At 39.3% G+C, this 23,388-nt stretch overlaps 1 protein-coding gene across 2 annotated transcripts in view; it reads left to right on the forward strand.

Annotated features, from left to right (window-relative positions):
* The window catches only part of COL4A5 (collagen type IV alpha 5 chain), a 77,907-nt gene that overhangs the window by 18,483 nt on the left and 36,036 nt on the right, over positions 1-23,388 (forward strand). For both annotated transcript variants that reach the window (XR_008578985.1, XM_054839504.1), the window contains exons 2-19: positions 4,761-4,820; positions 11,362-11,451; positions 12,688-12,732; positions 13,469-13,513; positions 13,618-13,680; positions 14,414-14,467; positions 15,148-15,174; positions 16,022-16,102; positions 17,148-17,210; positions 17,760-17,795; positions 17,894-17,935; positions 18,044-18,136; positions 19,949-20,002; positions 20,109-20,165; positions 22,170-22,214; positions 22,315-22,368; positions 22,548-22,589; positions 23,058-23,190. Coding sequence is in view for 1 of the 2 variants with exons in the window: in XM_054839504.1 (XP_054695479.1) it covers positions 4,761-4,820; positions 11,362-11,451; positions 12,688-12,732; positions 13,469-13,513; positions 13,618-13,680; positions 14,414-14,467; positions 15,148-15,174; positions 16,022-16,102; positions 17,148-17,210; positions 17,760-17,795; positions 17,894-17,935; positions 18,044-18,136; positions 19,949-20,002; positions 20,109-20,165; positions 22,170-22,214; positions 22,315-22,368; positions 22,548-22,589; positions 23,058-23,190 (1,084 nt within the window). In the remaining variant the exon portion in view is untranslated. The remainder of the gene's footprint in view (positions 1-4,760; positions 4,821-11,361; positions 11,452-12,687; positions 12,733-13,468; positions 13,514-13,617; positions 13,681-14,413; positions 14,468-15,147; positions 15,175-16,021; positions 16,103-17,147; positions 17,211-17,759; positions 17,796-17,893; positions 17,936-18,043; positions 18,137-19,948; positions 20,003-20,108; positions 20,166-22,169; positions 22,215-22,314; positions 22,369-22,547; positions 22,590-23,057; positions 23,191-23,388) is intronic.

A 23,388-nucleotide genomic window follows, 5' to 3' on the forward strand; every position in this document is an offset into this window, starting at 1 on the left:
GCCACCATTCTGTTGGTGGCACAAAGCAGTTTTCCCCAGTCCATGTAAGCCACAAAAGACTGAGCTTGTTCTGGAAGAATTATCCTTTGACCAGTAAACCAATACCATTCCTCCTTTTATATACTAATGAAAAGAACTTGCTCTCCACACATGGATTCAATGGGGTAGAAGCTGTCAGGAAAATCCAATGAAAGGATTAGCTAAACTCGAATAGATTAATTAGAGCCCTTGATTGTGTCTTGCTATGCAAAAGTCACAGCAAAGGCAATGGCGATGATAGTGAGTTCATCTTTACAAATGCACAGTGGGGAGTGGGGGAAGGCAACAGGGATACAGTAGGTAAGAAGCAAATCTGAGCACTTTCAGTCTTTTTCTTAAAAGCTGCCTCAATTCTGTATGCATCTTTGTGTAGTTGAAAACTGAGAGATTTTAATAGGCATGGAGACTGTGACCAGCTCCTTATGATCAAGCCACAACTCACTATTACATCCAGTATTTTTTTATCATCTTCCCTTTCGCATAAGACAATGTGTTCTACTGGCCAGAGCTAGGAATTGAACTGCTACTGAAGGCTTCCGGCTGCCTAATACAAGGCAGGTGACTTGTTCAGTTCCCCAACCTGTACCAACTGTAATTCAGAGTTCCACTGAGGTTTGGAGTCACTTAATTTTCCATGTCTGAAAAACCAGTAAGTCACCTAATTTTCAGAACTACTGATGGTTAAGCTGTTAGAAGGGCAAACTACTGACTGTAGCCATTTAAATCTTGCTCTTAATGTAGATATTTCCATACTTGAAATGTTGTACTCATTCTATCGGCTTTCTTTGTTTGAGGGGTAGATAAATTATTACTCGTGTGCAAGAGAAATTCCAAGTGTTGCTATGCATAGTGTGGAGTCTAGATTTTCTTTGCTTTAACAAGAGATACAGAATTAAATCTGTGACATCAGAAATCTCTAGCCTGTGGCTGTTGAGTGGCTTTCAAACTTGTACTAGCTTGTTATGCAGCATGCATTCTCCTGTAGCACAATTTTTGTGCCTGCTTTCCCAAGTAAAAAAGGCCTTGAGATTATTGAAAAGTCTAAACAAGAAGAAAGTTTTCACTCAGGTCACTAAGCTTTTTTTTTTGCTGTGCCAACTTGTTTTACTTCAGTTTTTTATGCTATCCTGCAATATGACCCATAAGTGGCATGAATTGATCTTGATATAGTACAAATTCTCAGGGCTTTTTCTCTTCAAACTGTTTAGTTTAAAAAAAAAAAAAAAACTTAATTTGGTGGGGATACAAGTTGATGCAAATAAGAAACACAATCTACTAAATACAGCTTTTGTACAGGAAGATAAGTGACTCTGCTGAGGGAATACTTCTTGATAAGCTTGTGGGTGAATGGATTTTCCCAGGATTTAAGCCAAAAATTACCACCATTTGATTACAGTGGGTATTTGAAGAGTTTTCTGATTACAGGCCTCTTTTAGCTTCTCTTCACTGCTGTCTGGGAAAGACCATATTCCCTTCCTGCAAGTAATGCATCTGAACTGGATATCCAAAACTATATGTCAAAAAGTGTTCAGTGAGTACACCTGACTCTTCAAGAAAGGCTAATCATATATGTTAAGAGGTTGCTCAAAGTGTAAGGAATCCAGTCGGAATATATAAATGACTTTGGAAGACAGTCAGAGTTGTTTGGTTTTGGTTGTGTGTTGTTTTTTAAAAAAAAAAAAAAAAAAAAAACCAACAATCACAACTATATTGATTAAATCAAAGCACTCTTTAAACTACAAATAAAATAAGGGAGAGAAGCACTTCAAAAACTTTATACAGGAAGATTTAGAGTCATCTTAAAAGCTTGAGGTTTTTCTAATGCGACAGTATTGGGAAGGACACACTTTATCTTTCAGCATCATATCCACCATTATTTATTACCAGCATATGCAGGAAAGGTGCTCCTCTGTCAACTCTTTGTCAACTCTTTCAAAATCAGCAAATCTAAGTCCCTGATTCTAAACAAGCTCACTTAAAGATCACTTCTCTCTTTGCTTTATTTTGGGACACTCAGAGTTGCAAGGCTGGGTGTATTAGAGAAGTGCTGCAACTTGAGAAAAAAAGGCCTCAGGGGAGGGAGAGAAAAAGGCTTCTGGGTAGGGGGTGAATCTTACCACTGTAGTCTTGCTACACCCTCTTATGTAGTAAAGATGGAGCCAGGCTCCTCTCATCCTGCTTAGGGTAGGAGGCAACGGATACAAGCTGCAATGTAGGGAATTCTGGTGAGATTTTGGGGGGGGGCAAAAAGCTTCACCATGAAGGCAGTCAGATACCAGATGAAGGGCCTAGAGGGGCGTGGGATCTCCACCACTGTAGTTACTCAACGTGCAACTGGACAAGAGCCTGTGCAACCTGGCCGAAGTTGCCCTGCTTTGAGTGATTCCTTCCACAGCAAATTATTCTGATTCCATTTTCTTTATTAATTGGATCTATTTTGTGTAGTCTTCATGCTGACAGGATCACTGCTGAAGATGTATTAGCACTAACAATGTAGTTTTCTGCAGTTTTACTGTAGAGATACAGTAGCAAAAGGTAGGAACTCTGAGTTTCGCTGTTTAAAAACTTGCCTTCACAAAACTGTGTACATCTAAGTTGTTTTGTGAAGGGGCAATGTAATCTCAAACCATTTTTTTTTCTCCAGCTTCCTTCTCTCCCTGTGCACCCCAACAGTTCTCTTGTACCTGAAAACTCACAAAATTTCTATTAGAAACACGTGAGGAAGACTCATTTGAGTCTCTTCTGTTTCATAGCCTAAATAAATTCTCCTTATGCTCTGCAGGATCTTGATCATGCTTTCCATGTGTGTGTTATTTTAGCTTATGTGTTTTGCCACTGCACAGCTTTTGGTGGTTATTTTAATGAGCACAGATTTACTTATTTTTTTCATCCCCCTCTTGGAGGCAGCAAAGATTTTCATGGAGCTCTCTGCTATCCTCGTAATAAGAAACCAGCACTGCTGTACAGCAAGCTAGGTAACTTGCTATTTCTTTGTGTTAGGCTTGTACTGTGAGGCAAGGGACTATTGCATGTAACTAAGGTTAATCCCTTTGAAATGAAGCTTTGTTAATGAGATTAATCCTAAAACTGGTTCACAAGGAATTTGCTTTTTTTAAAATTCACTTTTTAAAAGTGAAAAGGATCTGATACCAAATTCACAGGATAACGTGGATTGAAGGGGAACATCAGAAGGGCATGTAGCCAAACACCCTGCTCCAAACAAGGTTAGCTATGAGGTCAGGCCAGGTTACTCAGGGCTTTGTCTAGTCTGGTCTTTGAAAACCTAAACTGGCTACTAAGGTTCACTTTCACTTTAGGAAATAGCTCAATAAACCCCTGTTAACTAAATTTTGAGTTTTCATATACATCAGATCAAGAAACTGATTACAAAAGCCAAATGGAATATTTTGGGAGATGCCCTAATCACATTGTGTAGCACTACTTAAAACTCAAAGCTCTGCCTCTTGCTACAAGATGATTTAGTTGATCCTGGGTTTATGTATCTCCAGGTGAATTAAGCTGCTTCTGTGGTTTCAGTCTGATGCTTGGTAGTGTGTTTAGGCTAAGAGCCAGGACATTCCTAATGCCAGGTAGGTGATGGGTCATGTCTCGAAATGCTTCTGTGATAATGAAGACTAGAATTCAAGTGTGGGTGTACTTTAGATCTGACACACCAACTGGTCTCCTGCTTGACTGAAACATTGTACATAATGTTCTCTGTAGATTACTGGGGGAGCAGGACCCCAAATACTCAACTCTTCAAACTTTTAAAGTATGTGCTGTATTTCTTAATACAATGCTGCACCTGTTCTCAGAACAAGTTAAACCCTGAAGTATTTCAGGTAGTGTATCTTCTAATGTGGGTTATGGGGTTTTTTTAGCTATAAAGAGATTTGAAAATTGATGAACACATGTATTATGTAGAGATATTCTACAAAAAAGAATAAATTTATTCTAGAAATCTCACTTCTGTAAACACATCTGCTCATATCTGAAATCAACATGGAGTTCTGAGTATCCCATGTTGGGGTGGGGAAAAAGAATATAAACTAAGCAAATGTGATATAGAAAGGTTACCTAATTTGGATCTTATTTGTGATTCAAGCTTCCATTTCTTCTTCTGACGCCTTAATATCTGGTTATTAATCCCCTTATGCTAGGGACTGTTGTAGCTGTCATGCTATGTAATGGCATGTGAATGCACCTAGGTGAAATCCAGGGTTTTTAAAAACCTTTTCTCAGTAATTGACCTGTGGAGGGAAAAATTGTGTAGTAAGTATTTTTCCAATAACTCATAAATATGCTCATAAGTGTCAGGCTTGGTTAAACTCTAGTGCAAAACCTGACATCTACTGGTGGGAACCAGAATTGGACTCTTCTCAGTGTGGAGGTGCGTGCTGGAGCTTGTTTTATTGAAGTTCTGGTCCGTTTGGCTATACATGTTGCATTGTACCTTGTCCTAGAGTAAATGGTGTTTAAGCATATTAAAAGTCTAAAATTTTGGGAGAAATTGTAACTGTAATATACTTAAGAACAAGCATAACTATTAATAAAGGTGATTGAACTTTCAGTTAACTGTATCTACTTCGAACAGACGTATAATGGCTAGATGACAAACTCTGTAGGCTTACATTTTAGACTGACTTTTGTAATAGTATTAAAGATTTCATATATTCTCATGCTGATTAAAAACATCTAATTTTTTTCTTATGTCTTTAAAGGCTTGCCATGGGTGTACATCTTTATCCAAATGTGATTGCAGTGGAGTAAAAGGTGAAAAGGTAAATATCCTTTTTTTTTTTTTTTTTACAGGCAGACCAACACACAAACTACCGAGCCATATGCCAACTTCAGATAACTGAAGCTTATGGATGATAGCTTTTATTTGTTGCTCATGTCTTTTCTTTCACCATAGTGTGGGCATGTGACAAAGAGCATAGCTGTTACAACAACTTCAGGTATTGAGTCAGGCTGACTGGTCCATCTGATTGTGTACAGAATTTCATATCGTATTTTTTTCAAGAATGAGGAATAATGGCACAAATTTCTCCAGCTATGTGGGAGTAAAAAAACCAGAAAAGACAAATTCTAGTAAAATAGAAAGAATTCCTATATACTGCTAAGGTCTGCCCACACTAACTAGTTAGTGTGGGCAAGCTAAGGTGTGGATTGTACAGTAATGGCTATGCTAGTAATGATTCAGTGGGAATTTAAAATCAGAGCGAGTATGGATTGCTTGCCTATTTTCCTTGCATTGCCTGCTCATAAGTAGTTGACGCTCACTAACGTGCTCTGAACTTGCACAGTTTCTTGCCTCCAACTTGTATAGCTGTAAACTAAGATGATTGCTGTTGCTGCCTAGATGCTCTAGATGTGGAAGTGACACAATTCAGATACAGGTTTCCCAACGTACATAGCTGCCACCCAAGTAAGCAGCTAGTTAATGGCCAAACATGTATTCTCAGATCAGAGTAAAAGCTATCTCCAACCCAAAAACCACCCCTGTGTGGCTCATTCAGTGCAACAGGCTGTTTTGGGCTGCCTAGCCAGCGTCCTAAGGCCAAGAGGCACATGTTGACATCTCAAGAGCTTTCCTGCTTCTGTGCAGCTTTGACTTCCAGTCTCACTGCCTGAGCTCAATATATCTGTGCAGTACTTCATGTTTCTAGCACCATTATTTCTTACTGTTTTACAATTTTTTTCCTTTGAGGAAATAACAGGTGCCCAGTACTTCTCTTAGTTACAATGCAATGTAGATTCACAGCTCAGTACTTGGCTGAATTGAGCCTTTTCTCAAGGGTGGCAGTCTAGTTGCAAGTAAATTGTGGTTAAATAGTTCCCACGTAACTGCTGTTGTCACAGGCAATGAATGTGGTGTGATCACTATAAGGGGGAGAGATGGCCTGAAACACTTCCACTGTTAGTCTTGTAAACAGTTAACTTCAGATACAGTGGAGTCTTCTTAAAGATATGAAGTGATAACAAAGTTTGATAAGCCTGTCTTATCAAACCACTTACCCTATCTTAGCAAAGTTCTAGAAGGGTTTCAGTTCTCTAGATTAATTTCTGACACATTTCAAAAGTGATTTTTTGGCATTGCGTAAACAAGTGTAACCTCAAATGAATGAAAGCAGTGCAAAATAATCAGTTGCTGTATTGGCACTGTAATGTGCTGTACAGAATTTTACTATTGGCTGAGGTTAAACAAGGCAGATGTCCAAAATTCAGAGTAATTCTTGGTGCCACACCTGCTATCCAGATAGCTCCAGACAGATGAGGTCATTCCTTGGCATTTAGTTCATGAAGTATATTCCCAATTTACATACCTAGTCAAGAGCACTATCCCCTTGCTGGCAAGCTGTCTGACTTAGATTTGGTTAGCCAAAACATGAACCTGGTTGATGGATTTAAAGATCCTGTAGGAATGCAGATGGCCAAACCAATGTATCCTAACACTAGTCACAGGACTACTTCAGATTTAGTTTGAAGGCACTTAAGCATTAGGCTTACATTCCCAATACAATTGTAGCAGGTACAACTTTGGAGAACCTTTCCGTAATTCTAAGTTGACCTTTTTCTGGACTGGGCACAGCTATTTTGTGAATTCATTGAGCAAATGGGTATCGCCTGACTAGTGTGGATAAGGAAAACATAGAAGTTAATGTTCTGGCTTTCTAAGTAAAATCAAGTAATTATTTTCTCCCAGTGATTCAGCTTTCTCTTTATACACATGCAGGGACCATGACTCACTCGATACATTTCAGTCCTTCAGTGTCATCTAATGAAAACGAAATATTCTTTACCAGAGAAAGGCGACTACCTTAGGACTGTTTGGAGTCAGAAGGAGCTTTTTGTCCAAATACAGTCAACAACTGGAGCATGTGAGCCTTGTTCAAGATCAAGCTCTCAAGTGTCACTATGTATTGTGGGTTTTGTTTCTACTCCTCCAGACTGTCCTAGGCAATTATTAAGGAGAACTGCACAGGACAAACTCTTCCACATCTAGTTTCCAACCTCTATTGGCCTTTTTTGGAGTGAAATATAGCAAGTTCTGAGCAGAAGAATGAGAAGCTTGATAACCTTTTGTGAAAGAAAAAAATAGCCCCCAGTAAGACAAGCATAACATCAGACCAAATATTTATGTAATGGTTCTGCATCTTCCTGGAAAAGTGAGTCTTGCGGTCTAAGTGGTTGAATCCCTGGCTGTGGCATCAGTTCTGTAACCATCTGTTGACTCACCAGATTTGACTGGCCCTTTCAAACCCTTTCCCTTTGACTGGGAGGATTGATGGGAAAAAAACTACCTGCACTCCAGAGTCCCTTACCACCACTCCCAGGGCTCTGTAATCGTTCTTGCTGCTCTGCAGACTGCTCCTGGCTGTATCACTGGTGCCTGTGTGAAGCAGCAGCAGCAGATAATAGTCAGTGGACTGTACAAGGCTTGGTAACATCCCTGATCCAAGCCCCCAGTAAGTAGCACACCTCTCTAGAGAGCGTGTCAGGTTGGCAAATCAGGTAGGATGAGTGCCCTAGCTCCCCTCTTTGATTCTCCCATTGAGAGTCTGACAATGTACTTGTAGAACTACTGGAAGTCAAGCGTACAGAACCTGGTTCTGTACTGGGAAGACAGGAAAAGCCTTGTCAAATGCACTTATCTGAGCCCCGTGCTTCTGTTCCACTGTTTCACTTCTGGCCCGCAACCAGCTTCTGCATCCAAGTTGCTGTCCACTTGCATTAAGTCAACTAAGAAATGCTGCTTTGTTCAGCTTAGCAGAGCTTAGTGCCTTCCTTTTGAGTCATAAAAGTAGCCTTCTTCCTAAGCATCCTAGCATTCCCTTCAGGATATCCAAATTTTAACAGATCAGGTAAAGTAATACAAATTTAACTGTAACAAATAGGAAAACTATTTTCTTGTCTTGCCTTGGGGAGCCATACACTTATTTAACTGCTTCTGTGCTGCCAGTGATTCTTGTTTAACTCTGCCTTCTTCCATGAGCCCTTATGGCATCAGTAGCATGTTATCTGTTGGAGAATCAAGCACAGTAAGCCCATAGTACAATAGCTGACAAAAATCGGTGCACTAAAGTTTTCTTCCTTTGTTCAGGCCCACCTTACTAAACTTTAAAATGGGTAGTGTAAAATTCAAACATGTCTAAAATGGTCTAATGGAGAAATGAGAGGAATTTACTGGAGAAATCATAAAAACTGATTGCGGCTGGAAGCCGGTGTGCTGTTATTCACAATAAGCTGCTCAATACTGAACTGGATCTGGTAAGAGTATTAATAATGAGGTAAACTATTAAGTTGCTACACACAGATACGTACAGGAAGTATACCATTGAAGTAGAAGACAATAAAAAAAATTTCCCCAACATCATTTGTATTCCAGAGAGCTGGATCAGCTTGTTTTTTCCCCTTACCCAACTTGCCCACATTTTTCTCCAACCAATTTTTTGATCAAAAGTAGTGATTATAGTGCAGCTATTTTCTCTAATTACTTTGATACACTTCCCTTGGGAAGTGTCTGGTGTAATCCCTCAGCTGTCTCCAAGCATAGTCCTTCAAATCATCTGTTCGCTTTTGGGGGTAATTTGCTAGTAAACTCTATGGGACTTGCTCTGGCGACCGTTTCCTCATGCAAGGCTCTCATTGTTGCTGCTCACTTTCAAAGTGGGCTTGGAAAATACCTATTTCATAGTTTCAATAGTGCAGTTTAGTAGGAGCATCTGTTGCCTCCTGTATTTCTCTTGCTTAACTGTTTTGCTTCATATGTTTCTCTTTAAAGGCCTTGGCTTCCCAGTTCTGTGACTGCTTAGAGTGGAGACCTCAGTAGTTGCATTTTAGAGAACAGTTCCTCGAAGCCTTAGGTGACACACAAGGCCAGCCCTCTGCTGAAGGTCTGTTCTAGTAACCATTTGCAGATGTTAATTTCTCTAACAAAAATATGAAGTGTGACCAAGTTGAGATTAGTGGGCATTGTGTAGCCTAGCTAGCACCTGACACATCTGACATGCCTCTTGTACGCAGGTGTGTTTCCTTGGTGTGAAAACACAGTTCTTGCCAGAGCTTGCTCCAAAGTCTGGCTCTGTCTAATGTTTTCCTTATCAGGCACTCCTAAATTCTTCATTCTCTCTCCTTCAGGGACATGCTAACCCTTTCATATCCTGGCCTGAGATATAATGCTCCTCCAGTCTTGCTTTTCAGATGAGATAGCACACCAACTGTATAGTTCCAAGCAAAAGTACAGCCTGGCACCTCGTGTGCACAAAGACAGCCTAGACCATGACTGTCAAACTTAAGCTAACATCAATTTATGATGCAATTTCAGCATTTCCACAGGGGAGACAAAAAAAGATGTCCATCCTGTATAAGAGTACAGTGTATGACATACAGTAGAAGAGGAGTATTTTTACTTTTTAATTAATAGGAAACCAATTTTGGGAGACCAGTTAATGTGCTGTCTATTCCTATCTAAGGAATCCTTCTGAGCCTTACTATGTAGGTAGGACTAAGTACAGCTTACTTGTTTCCTCTGTAAGGTTGCAGCTCTCACTTGCACACAGCTTTTAATCTCTCATCCAAAAGGTTTTCTTCTTGTTCCCAAGGAAGCAGTATAGCACATATTAGAAGGCAGGAAGAGAAGCCCTGTTACTTTCTCTGAAAATTTTTCCAAGATCTCAGCATCTTCTAAATGTTTTGAATGCAACTTCTAAGTTTCTGCCCTCCACAATGGAATACAGAGCACCTACCTAGGCAGTACAGTGAGAAAGTTAGGATTTAAGAATGAAACTTAACACTGCTGTCATGCTCAGCATACAGCTGCTTGTAGCAAGTAAAGGGGAGATGAGCAAAGCCTTAACACTGACTTTTCCATATTGTGCTCAAGACTGCAGTTAGATGCTTCTGTCTGCTTGCAATCTCCAGTCTTCAGTTCTCTGCTGCTGTCTTCTTGAAGATGTGAGATTGCTGGTGCAGCTGTTTACCTGACTGAGGAGAGCTAGGCAGGACCTCCCAAGTTCTTAGAGTGTGTTGTGGCTGGTAGACTGCCAGATGTGGGAGCTACTCCTCCCATTCTTGCTGAAGTGGTGCAAGAAAATAAAAATCCAGGATGAGTTGGTTTAAAGAGAATGTGCAAAAGCCTACACAACTCTAGTGATTAAGGTGCTTGTTAGGTTGGAATGTTTCTTTGGCAGTTCCTGTAGTTATTGTGAAAAAGAGGTAAATAAACAAAAGATTTTTTTGCAGGTAGGAAGCAAACCTACCAACCAAACCTATCTGTAGAGCAATAAGGAATAATGCTGAACAGCTGCCTGTTTCATAAGCAGTTATATATACTGGTTGATGCAACAGAGCTGTAGGAAATATGTTTATGCAGTTAAAAAGGGTATCACTATATGTATATATGCACAAAAAGGTGTGGTAATTCTGGAATTTCCTAACTTTTCTGTAACAATTGACACCTTAATAGTTACTAATTTTTGTGAATCTGACATATAAGGAATAAAAGTAAATATTTTATGAATTTGCAGCTATGCATATTCTGAAACTGCAGGTAAGTGACATTGTTAACTTACACTAACAAGTTAGAGGGCAGCATATGATGGTATATGGTATTTGTTACTCTACTGATGTGCTATTGTGGCTAATCATTGCATAAATATTTAGCAAAATGTGGTTGCTGCTTGAGACCTTATGATTTTAACAGGAGGAGACAGAAAAAAGGAATGAAAAAACCTTGCTTTGCTGTCTTGTGTCTGTCTCACTTGATTTAGATTGTAAGCACTTTGGGCTGGAACCCTGTTTATGTTCTGTATTTGTACAGTGTTTAGCCTTCAGTGCATGTCCAGGATCCTAGTTGCTTTTATATTACAAACTGCAATCTTGCAACTGCGAAATAATAAACGACAGTCAGGGTATACCAACAGTCTACACCCTTCTGAGCGTTTTTATAGGTATTGCAGCAGAGGTGAGTTTTCAGGAGAGACTTAGTAAATCATAAAGCTGTGTCTTTATAGGAAGAGGTGAGAGTTCTATGTATTTAAGCAGCACAGGAGGAACAGATGGTTGAATTATTTTGGTAAATAGGTGGCTTAAATACTGGATAAACATCCTATGAAACCTGTTTAAGTGGTGCAATTAAAGGCAATGTATGCGTATGTTCAGGAATTTCTGTAGCTAAGCAGGTGAGATGTTTAATTGCAGTGTTTGTCTCTATGATGACATCCTACAGAAAATCAGAAAGATAATGTATTTTTCTGGATTTTTTCTATCATAACTTGTGCTTTTGTCATGTTACACCACCACCACTTATTCTTTTTGTAGGGTGAAAGAGGATTCCCAGGCTTGGAAGGACAGCCAGGTTTGCCTGGATTTCCAGGACCGGAAGGACCACCTGGTCCAAGAGGCTCAAAGGTAAGTCCCAATTCATGTGAATAGCATGAAAATGCTAGGTACTGTTAGCTTGCTTGTAGTGTTGATCCTAAATCATTCCAGAACTCTTGATTATCATTGGTTTAATAGTAAAAATCTTCAGATGTTGGGATATGATGTAAGTTGGTTGGTTGGAATAGTCAACCAGAGGAAGAAGATTGCTTTAAGTTTCCTATTCTTCACCTACACGCATGCTTGCAAAACACTACATGCACACTTGTATCCTTTCACCAGGTACTGCAGATTAAGGTCAAAGAACAGGTTTGGCAATGTGCTGTAATGTAGTTTTATTAGTCCTTGCAACAATGTGCTCCTTCACTTAGTTTACTGATAAGAGTGGTGTTCAGCTGTCACTGCCTGGAGGGGTCCCACCACATAAATAAAGTGTTGTTTGCACCTGGTGGCATTCCTGGGTGGGGGCAATGCAAATGCAGGCTTCATTGAACCTATGCAGAGACAACTGAGGAATGCTCCTTGCTTTCCCTGGAGGGTTTCAGTTTATTTTTATTTGCTACTGAATTACATCATTATACTCAGATGGTGTAATATAGTATTAAAATGTTGAAAAGCCTTCATCTGAAGGCATTTATATTTAATATACACAAGATTATCCAGGATCTGCCATTTCTTTTGCAAACGCTCACAGTATAAACTAACAGAAGCACATCAAAAAAGAATGGGTAGGTGATAAGAAGAAAGTCTACACTAAAAGAAAACATTAATTGGATATAACAAGTGAACAGAAGGGTCTTGCACTAGAAACTTTGATTATGTTTTTATTCCATAAATACCTTTTTATATGAAAAAATCTTAAAGTTCTGCATTATCATAATACAAAATAATCATGGTACAGTACCATTCACGTTCAATCTTGTATATCTTATTTTGCCCACAAGAGGTCACTGTAGGATATTTGAAAGCACATGACAAGTATCTGCTCATAAGCACTCTTAAATAGCTTTTGTTCTTAAAATCATTTCTTCTAAGTCATGGTTTATCAGCTGTAACAAATGCTTTTCAATTCAAAGTTCAACACCCAAAATAAAATAATTTTGAACCCTTTTACTCAGGAAATGACAACTAATATAACTCCTAGTCCACTTACTATAAACATGTAGGAGAAATTTTATCATGCTTACAGTTTAATTTGATAGGCAGACTGCAAACTTGAGTGTGGGTTTTGGTTTTTTGTTTGTTGGTTTTTTTTTTTTTTTTTAGGGTGATGATGGACTTCCAGGGCCTATTGGACCCAAAGGAATCAGAGTAAGTAATGGCAGTTTTAGGGTGATATATTGGAATTAGGGATAAAGACTGCCAGGCATTGAGTGGGTCCTCACACAAGTGGTGATTTAGGGAGGGGAGGGGCAATTAACTTAAATCTGAAGAGTAATTTATCTACCAGCTAAAAGAGATTGTATTACTTTTTGCATAAGTAATACAATTTTACATATTGCTTGTATTGCTTCCATAAACGCATTAGGGAGAGTAGCTGCAGTACTTATTTGATCTGTTTTGCTATACAGGACCTAAACACTCTCCATTAACTTTGCTTCAGTTTATTCTGAAGTTGATGCAATATAGGTAGGGTCGATAGGGGAGAGGTTAATTTGTCTGGAAATCCATTGGGTTTTGTGCCTTTGCTTTTTCTTTTTGTCAGACACCTCAGCTGGTGACAATTGATGCATCTCTGACTTCACTGGGACACATCCATTTTCCATACCATGAGCGTTCATTTATTTTCTCTATATATGTACATATATTACTTTAGTTGTTCTGCATTGTCTTATCTATGTTTTTGTGGATATTTCCCTGAAAGAAGGGTAAGAACCTTGATGGCTGTCCAGCAGGGCTTTCTCTTTTTACAGGTGATTCAGATGTTTCTATTTTTTATTACTTACATATGTACGAATAGGTTACATTTAGTAAAATCTTGGTAAATCCTTTTGCACATCCATTCATACCATACTGTTTAAAACATATGTGGTTAATTTCCTTCTAGGGACCTCCAGGGCTTCCAGGATTTCCAGGAACACCAGGCCTTCCTGTGAGTAGGGATGGGCTGTATAGAGACAAATCTGTTCCCTTTTGTTTTTCAGGCCCAGAAGAGCATCCTACAAGCTAACTCTTTTCCTCTTTTACACTTTAAAGGGATTACCAGGACAAGATGGGCCACCAGGACCTCAGGGTATCCCAGGATGCAACGGAACAAAGGTGGAATTCCCTTAAAATTCTTAACAATGCAACAATAATGTGATAAAGAACTGTTATTCTCCTGGCTGTAGCTAATAGATTAAATTTATTATGTGCAGTAGTACTTGCTGTTAGAGTTGTGCAGGTAATTCCAAGATAACTTAGACATACATCTGCGAGAAGAGGTCATGGTCTAGTGCTTAAAGCACAAGTTTTGCTAGAAATTGCCAGCACCAAGATGCAACATTTATACCCTACAGCCAATGCAGTTAAATTTGTTGTTCTAATCTTTAATTTTATAGCTAACAACCGAGAGGAGTGTCTGATAATTGGATCATATACTGCATCTCATCTTTGTGGTTGACTCTTGCTACCAAGGAAAACTCATTACCTAACAGTGGGACTCTTTAATCATTAAGTTTTGTAATATTACATTGAAACTACTGATTCAGTATCCTTGTTGGAAGGAGTCACTTTCATTCTATCATGTCACTTAGCTTCAGGTTATGATCTTTCCATAAGGGAAGTTGATCTTCTATAGCACAATGTGTGTTTTCATCTCTGTAGTATAGTGCTTTGCCTGGAAGTATGTGGAAAGTTCTGTTTCAATCAGGTGTATGATTTAACAAGCTGTTTATCCTCTAGCTTGTTGCAATACAATAACAATGAAACTGGACTTTTCAGTCAAAATGTGTTTATCTGGTTTTGTTATGCTTTGGTTTGGTTTTGGCTAATGGTTTTCCTCATCCCTAAGGGAGAGCGTGGATTCCCAGGCAGTCCAGGTTTTCCTGGTTTACAAGGGCCTCCTGTAAGTAAAAGACTTCCAGATCTTCTACTAGTAATCTACTGAAAGACCTCTACTTAGATCTGTGAAAGATCAGATGAAGCCTCTTTTTGCAGTTGGTCTTTTAATAAATAAGAATATATTAATTTTTTGTGGTTAATCAGAATATTTTAGATGTCCAGTAAAGGACCTTTTTCTGCTGCATGCTGTGGTAAAGCTATTAAAAAGCCTTTTGAATTCTCACATGCTGAGATGCTTTGCCACCTGCAGAAAAATACTAATACATGCATATGTGTCAGAGGAGTAAGATCTTGATACTGTCATCCGGTACATCTGAAGTCTTACTGGTGATTAAAGGGGCAGAAAAAAGAGACAACGTGTGATGTTTTCATTATAAAACACAAGGGTGTACAGCGAAGTGACTGTAGTAGACAGGATGGATAATAGGATGCAATAAAGAAACGAATTGCTAGGAAATGGAAATGTAGTCCCTTTAATGCTCAACATTCACTGTGAACGTACTTCTCTAATTTTCCATTTGATTCTGAAGATCATAAATTTATTTTCTCCTGTTTTGTATCATCTTAGATTTCTATCTTTAATGCTTGCCTCATGGTGTAGACCTGATCAGTGGTTTGCAAATAACATACCAATGATTTATTTCTATTGATCTTTCTTTTGTTTTTTGTTTCTTTTAAACAAAGGGACCCCCTGGTCTGCCAGGTATGAAGGTAAGTGTTCTGTACTCGCACATCAACGTACTAACCAGGCATGGGTGTGCAGTGTGACCTGGCATAAGTAACTTGCTTTTATGCAAGACCATGTATGTCCACTGGAATCTGGAGTGACATTCTGCAGAAAGCTTAGTGTTTCTAGGCCACTAACTGGAAATTCTGCAGTATCTTTACTCAATTTGGGTCAGTAGTTCCAGAAGTAGCAGACTGTTTTCCGAAGCTGATTTCCTTGGGAGTACGAGGGACAGTGTCTGTCTGAGGACAGCATAACACTGGTGCTGGGACATGGTGACTATTAAACTGAATTGTTTTTCTCAGCTCCTTTTCTTCCCAATTGTTTTAAAGATATTAAAAAGCAAGCTGATCAAAACACATGCTTTTAAAACAAAAATCTTCCCTGAAATCAATATAGATTCTTCAATATAGAACACGAAACATGACTATTACAGCGTACTCAGCGTTAATCTTGTGAGATAGAAAAAGCTGAACGAGCCTTTTTTTTTTTTGTTGTGTCCTATCCATTTCTTTCACATGGAGCTAGAATGTCTCTTTTGTGAAGCATTTGTATTTCAATCCCCTAATCTTTTGGAATTCAAATCAATGCTGATATATTTGCACATATAAAAAGCCAGCTTTTAATAGTTGGTAGTTTAGCCATTTAAAGAGTCCTCCAAATATGCAAGAGCTATTCTTGGAGAATCTAGTACTTACATTAAAGAGTACTGCTAGAGTGTAGCATAACTCTGAGTCTCTGAGCGTGAAGAGCCACTATGTGTCCTTTAGAGTCAGAATGGTGATAAAGAATTGTAAAATGTGCTATTAAAGTCAGCTCTTTTTCTTCTAGGGTGAAGCAGGTGAAATAATTACATCCTTGCTGCCAGGACAGAAGGGCGACCCAGGATTTCCAGGTCTTCCAGGGATACCTGTAAGTTATACAAAGTACTACTAGGTTGTGTTCTGCCAGAAAGATAACATGAAAAATATTTGCATTACAGCACAATTGGAACATTTGGTGCTAGGGGCTCTGTGTGTTTGTGGAGAAGCAGGGCTCACATTTAATGTACCTCTGGTTTATGGCTTGAGGAAAAGTAAGTGCTTCCATATTGCACTGAATAGGGTGACTCACAGAGGCCAGAAAAGTCCCCTGGTCAGGAAAGTGGTAGCCAGCAGACAGCAGTACTCACAGTTACTGACTTGCTGCTCTGTTTCCCCTGCCTGTTCCCACTTCCTAGACATTCTCTGTATCGGTTCTGGAGCTCCCTTCCCTTCTTTACCCTGAGGTAAAGCAAGTAACATCTGCCTTGCTGGGCTGTAGCCACTATTTTGGATGGTGGGAAGAGAGGGTAATGTCTCAGCTGTTCTCCTCATGTTGTACCTCCTGAACAGTGTTTCTGTTCTCCCAGCATTCTGTGAAAACAGCTAGTGACTCCAGGCCCTGTGCTTCCCCACTGAGCCATTCATTGCTTTAGTGGAAGAACAAGGGGAGCAGAAAATGAGTCTATCAGCCTGGACTGGACAGAAGCCAGAGACTCCCATTTCCTGGTACAGAGAGGCAAGCCCCAGGCTATTCTGACCAGACTGAGCCTGTTAGCATTTCTGTTCCTCTGATCTGTGCTTCACTATTGTCTGTTTCTGGCTGGGAGGAATCACAAGTACAAAGTGTTTTGTTGTTCTCTCTCAGTGCATGAAGAGAAAGAAAGAGCAAAAGTAGTTCAAAACAAACAAAAAAGCATTCCCTTATCCAAGCCAAAGAGATGTATTGACGTTGAGAGCAGAACACTCCTAACACGATGCACGTTCCTTTAGGCCTTTCCGTAAGGACAGATTGGTAGGTTAGTGGTCAGCTACTTTGATTGGAGGTGTATGGGGTGCCAACTGTTGGGGTTCTTTGACCTTGAATGTCTCACTGTTGCTTGGGTTTTTTTCATGAAAAGGTTCCGCTCTTACAGCCTGCTCCACTTTCTCAACAGGGTCCACCCGGCTCTATGGGAGTACCAGGTCCAATTGGCCCTCCAGGGCCCCCAGGTTTGACAGTAAGTTTCTTTAACCTGTTACCCATAAAGTGTTAAATGGGGCAGTTACTACTTTATTTCATGTTCTCAGAGGCAGGTCAGTGAAGTGCAGAGATCTTGGTAGTCAAAACTTGGTATGAAGGCAACAGCAACCAGGCGTTCAGTTCACCATGGAGCTGCCACTGTGCATGTTTAAATGTGGTACATTTGAAACATTCAGCCTGTTCCCAGACCTCTCTTGCTTTCAGTCAGGCTGAACCTTTGTGCTGGCTCCTTATTTCTGTGAAACCTGAGGAACAAGGTTTAGCTTATTTAGACCAGGATGATTCTTTCCTTAATACCTGACTGTGTAATTTTATTTGACGCTCTTACTTAAAGGAAGAACTAGTCCTTTACATATTTGAATAACATGAGGAAGAGCTCTCAGAGGAGGGCAAGGTGCCTTGTCAATATGGATATAATGCACAGTAGTCAAAGTAGCAACATTGGTTTTTTGGTTTGGTTTTTTTTTTCCCCCAAAAGAGGGCGTGTAAAGTGCTTGGAAATGACTTTGTTTCCTTTTTTTAATAGGGACCTCCTGGTCCACCAGGGCTGCCAGGACCTAAGGTATTTTCTTTCCTTCACTGATGGTGGTAGTGCACTGTTTTGTTTTTCTTTCTGTTCATTTGTGACTTCTAAGGGCTGATGAGTTATACTTTTTACAGGGTAACATGGGTTTGAATTTCCAAGGACCCAAAGGTGAAAAAGTGAGTAGGTGATTCTGATGATATTTTTGCTTATTACTGTCAAAACACTTATGCATGCCATTTTGGCTTGTATTGCCTGTAACAAACTGCCATCTTCATGCACACTAGGGTGAACAAGGTCTTCAGGGACCTCCAGGGCCACCAGGACAAATTGGAGAACAGAAGAGACCAAATGACATTGAGTTTCAGAAAGGAGATCAGGTGAGTGGGAAACTGTATCTGTCTGCAGTGAGCATGTGATCAAGCTGCAGCCTCCATTGGTTTGGCTCATATATACTCACATCCTGCTTACTGCAGACTTTCTATTATTTTTCTCAAAGTACCAACTATTTCAGGCCTGAGTACTTTTCCTTTAATAGAAGACATGCCAGTCACATTAGCTCAGTTACTTCCCTTAGTAAAATAACTATTTTTAAGAAACTCTCTTAAAGGAAGTTCATAGTAACAGTAAAAGCAGTTAAAATCTTCTCATCCCTTAGAACACCCAGACTAGGATTTTTCAAGGCTGTCTGGGGATTCAGATTCCCATTAATTAACCAGCTATGTCATCCATTGTGAAGAAGTCTTTCAAAAATTTTAACTCAATTTCTTTTTTTTTCCCTCCCTTTTTTTGTCATTAGTGATGCCCCAAGATCCTTCTTCCTTGTGGTCTGAATAAAGTGCTTTCCCTGTTTCTGGCCTCTCAAAAGTAAATATCAAGGCATATTATGACAGTAAGCTAAAACTGTTGGTTTGATTTGTATGGATCCTTCCCTACCCATAAATGCCAGGACAGAGAAAAAACAGAGACTGCGACCTTTCTAGGATTGCAAATGTACATCAGTGGATAGCTCTAGGGAATGCCTTGGTGTGGTACCTAATGTTCTTCTGAAAGGAAGGGGTAACAAATGGTTTTGGTCAAGATGAAGGGCAGAATTGTCCTAAACCCTGCCAAAATAAATACTGCTGCATACCAAAGCAGTAGGACAGAGGGTAAAGAGCAGAATTATGTCTTTATAGTTCTAAGAAAACACAAGGTGACATTTTGACTACGCTGTAGTTGAAGCAAAAATTCATCTGACTTTATTAGGGTCAGGGTAATTTTCCTCTGTCTTCGGGGATCTCTGAAGCACTAATTATACTGGTGTTAAGTTCCATAAATTACAAAATAGAAGTATTCTAACTACGTTCCTTTTTAAAGCACTAAGACTTCGAAACACAGTCTGAGTGTGTTTTGCCTTTGGCCAAAATTAACAATGATTTCAAAGTTTAAAAATTTGTTTTTATTTCAACAAAGGTTGTGCTTGGTAGTGCACTATCAGTAAAAATTCAATGTTACACTTATTTTTTTTGTGAAGTACACCCAAAGTTCTTGTGTGTACTTCCACCTATGATCTCTTACTGAAAAATGAAGTGTATAGATGGGCATATAAAAGTCTGGGAGGCGTCTAAGAAATTAACAGAAACTCTGCACAGAAACCTCTTGTGGATTTGATACCCTGTAACTTTTCTTTAGGTTAATTGCTAAGAGATTTAAGAACTTGTATACAGGTGTAGCAAGACAAAATAGAAACCCTAACGTTTTTACAGTGATCCTGTGACACTTTTCAGACCAGCACGCTATTGATCCTGATGGTCTCACAACTTCAACAGTTACCAGTAATCTAATAACTGTTGCTCCTGTAATTTCAACAGGATCTGGCATTGATTCCTTCTTTCTTTCTGTTTTTTCTTTCTTCCTTTTTATTATTGTATAGCAGCTGTAGGCCACCCATCCGGCTGCCGCAGTGCATGCAGGAGGCAGTTGTATCTTAGTGGAGTGAATCACCTAAATAAACAGGATAAGCAGTTAATAAAACATATAGATGCACTTGAAGTTCCACACAAAGAATATGATCCTTTACTGTTCATCATAGTTGGAAATCTAAATGACAGCAAAAAAAGATTCTGTTAAAAAAAAAAATTATAATCAACTGAGCTACCTAGGGAGTGATGGAGGCTTTAATCCTCTTTTTCTTTGCCCATGCTTGACAGGGTATTCCAGGTGATCCAGGCCCACCAGGACTTCCTGGGCCACAAGGCCCTCCTGTGAGTAGTTCTCTTCTAGTTCTCTTTTGTTGCATCTTTATCAGAACTGTAAATTCATTCTGTTCTGGCTTGTGGGCTCAGTTTAAGATGACGTTTGTGTGTCCAGGGTCTTCCCGGTGGCGTAAAAGGTGAAAAAGGTGAGCAAGGAGAACCAGGCAAAAGAGTAAGTAGTCCGTTTAACCAAACATTTATCTTTCCAATCAGTGTTATCTTTGAGAATTAAGCAAATGTTGAATTCAGGTGGGGTCATCAGCCTCTGGGTAAGAGACTTCTTTTTGTTTTCCATAACCTGGCAAACTAGTAGATGACACATCTGGTTCATGAAACTGCTTCTAGCTATGGATCTTTCAGTGCTTTCTGATAGTTATCTATGTGTAGATCTCAGTTTTGGGGGCAGGAGAAACTAATTTGAATGATGTTATCTGGTTACATGTGGAAACCTTCAGTGTTGTTGGACTGCTTGACTGAAGCAGCAGTTTTCTGTTTCCTTTTAAGAGAGGGTCTTCATTCAGTTTGTTATGTACTGGGTTGGCAAGGAGCATGAGATTGGTATATATTTAAGGTGGTATGTGTAAACTCATTCTCAGTGGGTTTACTTGTGAGATAAGTCACCAACCCAAGTCTCTGAACACTGCATTAAGACCAGAAGTCCATTTGTCACTTCTCAAGAGACTGCTTCAGTTTATGTGCTGCCTGGGCAGGGGATGAGTCAGGATAGCTGCATCTGAGGATAGCACGAGTCACTTTGTTTCTGTCTAGACTCAAATCCATCCTGGATATCACAGCTGAGGAAAGCTGAGGAAGATCATAGAAGTGCTAAGAAATAGGATGAAAATAACATGGGCTGGACCAGCAAAGAAAAGATAAGCTGCTGCCAGCTCAAAGCATTCTGTATTTTCACTTTCACAGCTACTGAACCCATAGTTTCATCAACATAATGGGCCCCTTTGAAAACGAAGACAGAGGCCTTGCTCAGGTTAATTGGACAATATGTAAACACTGTTTAGAAACACGTTGGTAAAAGGTTTTCCAATTTCCATAGGAAATAAATAGAATGGAAACAAATGTTTGGTATTCTAGGTAAAATCTTTCTTAGTTACTGAGACTTATAGGAGGGATTTAATTTGCCTTCTTTAAGGAACATAGGAAATGAGGCAGATATACAAAGCCAAAATTCTCATTGTATTTTAAGTCGGTTTTGAATTGTATTTTCCAAGTTACTTCTCTCCCCAAAAGTAAATGGGATCCACGTAAATTTGCAAAGATCTGAAATGATAAAAGTCCTGAGGGGATATGGCAGATGCCTTTTGCCAAAAGCTTATTTACCAACATTTTTGGTTTTATTACTCTGAATTTGGGCATGTTGCATACTTAAAGCGCAGGTTTGCAATTAAGTTACTCTAAAGCTGCCTTTTAGGACTCCGTATGATTCTGTGTAGCTCAAACCTATTTCAGATATACTCATAAAAATGTCAGTATTCTAGTTATGTTTCAGCAGGTGTCCCCCATATATACTGATTCTGTAATGCTAGCAATAGAGTTCTATTTGTCTTCCCTAGTGGATGCTCTGGAATACAGTGGAGCTTGCACTACTTTTATTGCAGAAGTAAAAAAATCTGTTTAGCCAAGAGTGTTTGTGTTTTAGAAGCCACTTCTTTGAGCAGAATTGCACTTTATATTTTTGTTGATTCCATTTTTCAGAAAATTGCATTTAGTTTAAAGGAGAATTAAAATTCAAACACAAAAATGTTTCTATTTAATTTCACTGGTCACATATTTAATTAGGATATTAGTGTAATGTTCTAGTGTTTAGGGAGTTAGGATCTGTTTTCCAAATACAGGATTTCTCTAATATTAACTTAAAGGGAGTTATTAAACACACCAATAGTTAAAATCATCGGCCATAGCTAACTGGAGGTCATTTTGTGTTGTATTCGCACAACATTCTTTGAGACTTGTCATATGTTTGTGCTTTGGTTTTCAAAATGAAAACTTCAGTTTAGATAACTCCATTGATTAGACTTGGTTCATGTCTTTGATGTATTTGTCACAAGGACTGCAAGAGAAAGCTTGACTTATTGAAAAATGGGAAATAAGTAACACTATTTCCATAAGAATTCTTCACCACTGAAGCATTTTATTTCAATGCATGTTTATGTCTTTGAAGGGAAAGCCTGGCAAAGATGGAGAACCTGGTCAGCCTGGTAGGGATGTGAGTAACTCATACCTTTCTAATCTAAGCAGACTCCTTAGAAGCTTTTCTTCTGATATGGAGAAGATCTGAGTGTGATTATCTTTCTCTTTTCTTGAAGGGTTTACCTGGTGGACCTGGAATAAATGGTGCTCCAGGAAAAGAGGGTGAAAAGGTATGCCAGGTTTTTTGCTATTATTGCTATAATAGCTTGGAAATCTGCCATTACAGAGCTCAGTTCTGGCTGAGTAGTAATTGCATTGCCTATTCTGTTACAGCATTGAGGAATATTTGCAATAACTTTCTTGTATACTAATGCACAGTATAAAAAAATGCTCTTAATTTGATTGGTAGGGTGAAAAAGGTGACACTGGTCCCCCTGGTCCTCCTGGAATTGTAAGTTGCTGATCATTTCTTTTCCTTCTGCATTTGGTTGACAGTGTTGTCTTATTGTAGTTCTTGGGTGACTGAGAATCCCATCTCCGGGTATAACAATAACAGAACCAGTGAAGATTTCATGTGTTCACTAATAGAAATGATTGTTTCCTTCTTTCAAGATAGCCAATCCTAGAGCACAGAATCTAGGTTACAAACACAAAGCTAGACTATAACCTCAGACCAGCAGAAACTGAGTCAGCTTCATTGAAGCCTGTTCTAACCACGTTGGCTTGGCAGTAAAAGTGCTTCCTATTACAGAGTGCTCTTTACTGGAATTTTACCTGGCAATTCAGTGGAGCGGGAAAAGCATCCTGTCATTAGTATAAGGTTCAAAGTGTGTTGAACTTTTCCTCCCTCATGTCTCTTTATCATTCCAGTGAGTCTTTTCTTGGCAAGTTGTTTCACATGAACATGAAACATTTACAGGTCATTTCAAGACCAGGCATTGATGCAACAGTGGGACCAAAAGGTAGCAAAGGATTACCAGGACTTCCCGGTGCCAAAGGGGAACGTGGGTTCTCTGGTAGGCCAGGCCCACCTGGCTTGCCAGGCTCTCCAGGTAGGAGTGCAAGCATTAAAATAAGCTGTATGTTCAAATGTGTGAATGGATATTTAACTTCACAGTCTCTCCACACTCCTTTTGACAGATGGACTGAGCAGAAAGTGAAGGCAGAACTGTTTAGAGCTACCTTTGAGCTTGAAGGGTGGTCCTTAGCTTATGGGGATAATATGAAGAATTTGAACATTCACTGTCCCT

The sequence above is a fragment of the Grus americana genome, chromosome 12 (assembly GCF_028858705.1).
Source record: "Grus americana isolate bGruAme1 chromosome 12, bGruAme1.mat, whole genome shotgun sequence".
NCBI classification, from domain to species: domain Eukaryota; kingdom Metazoa; phylum Chordata; class Aves; order Gruiformes; family Gruidae; genus Grus; species Grus americana.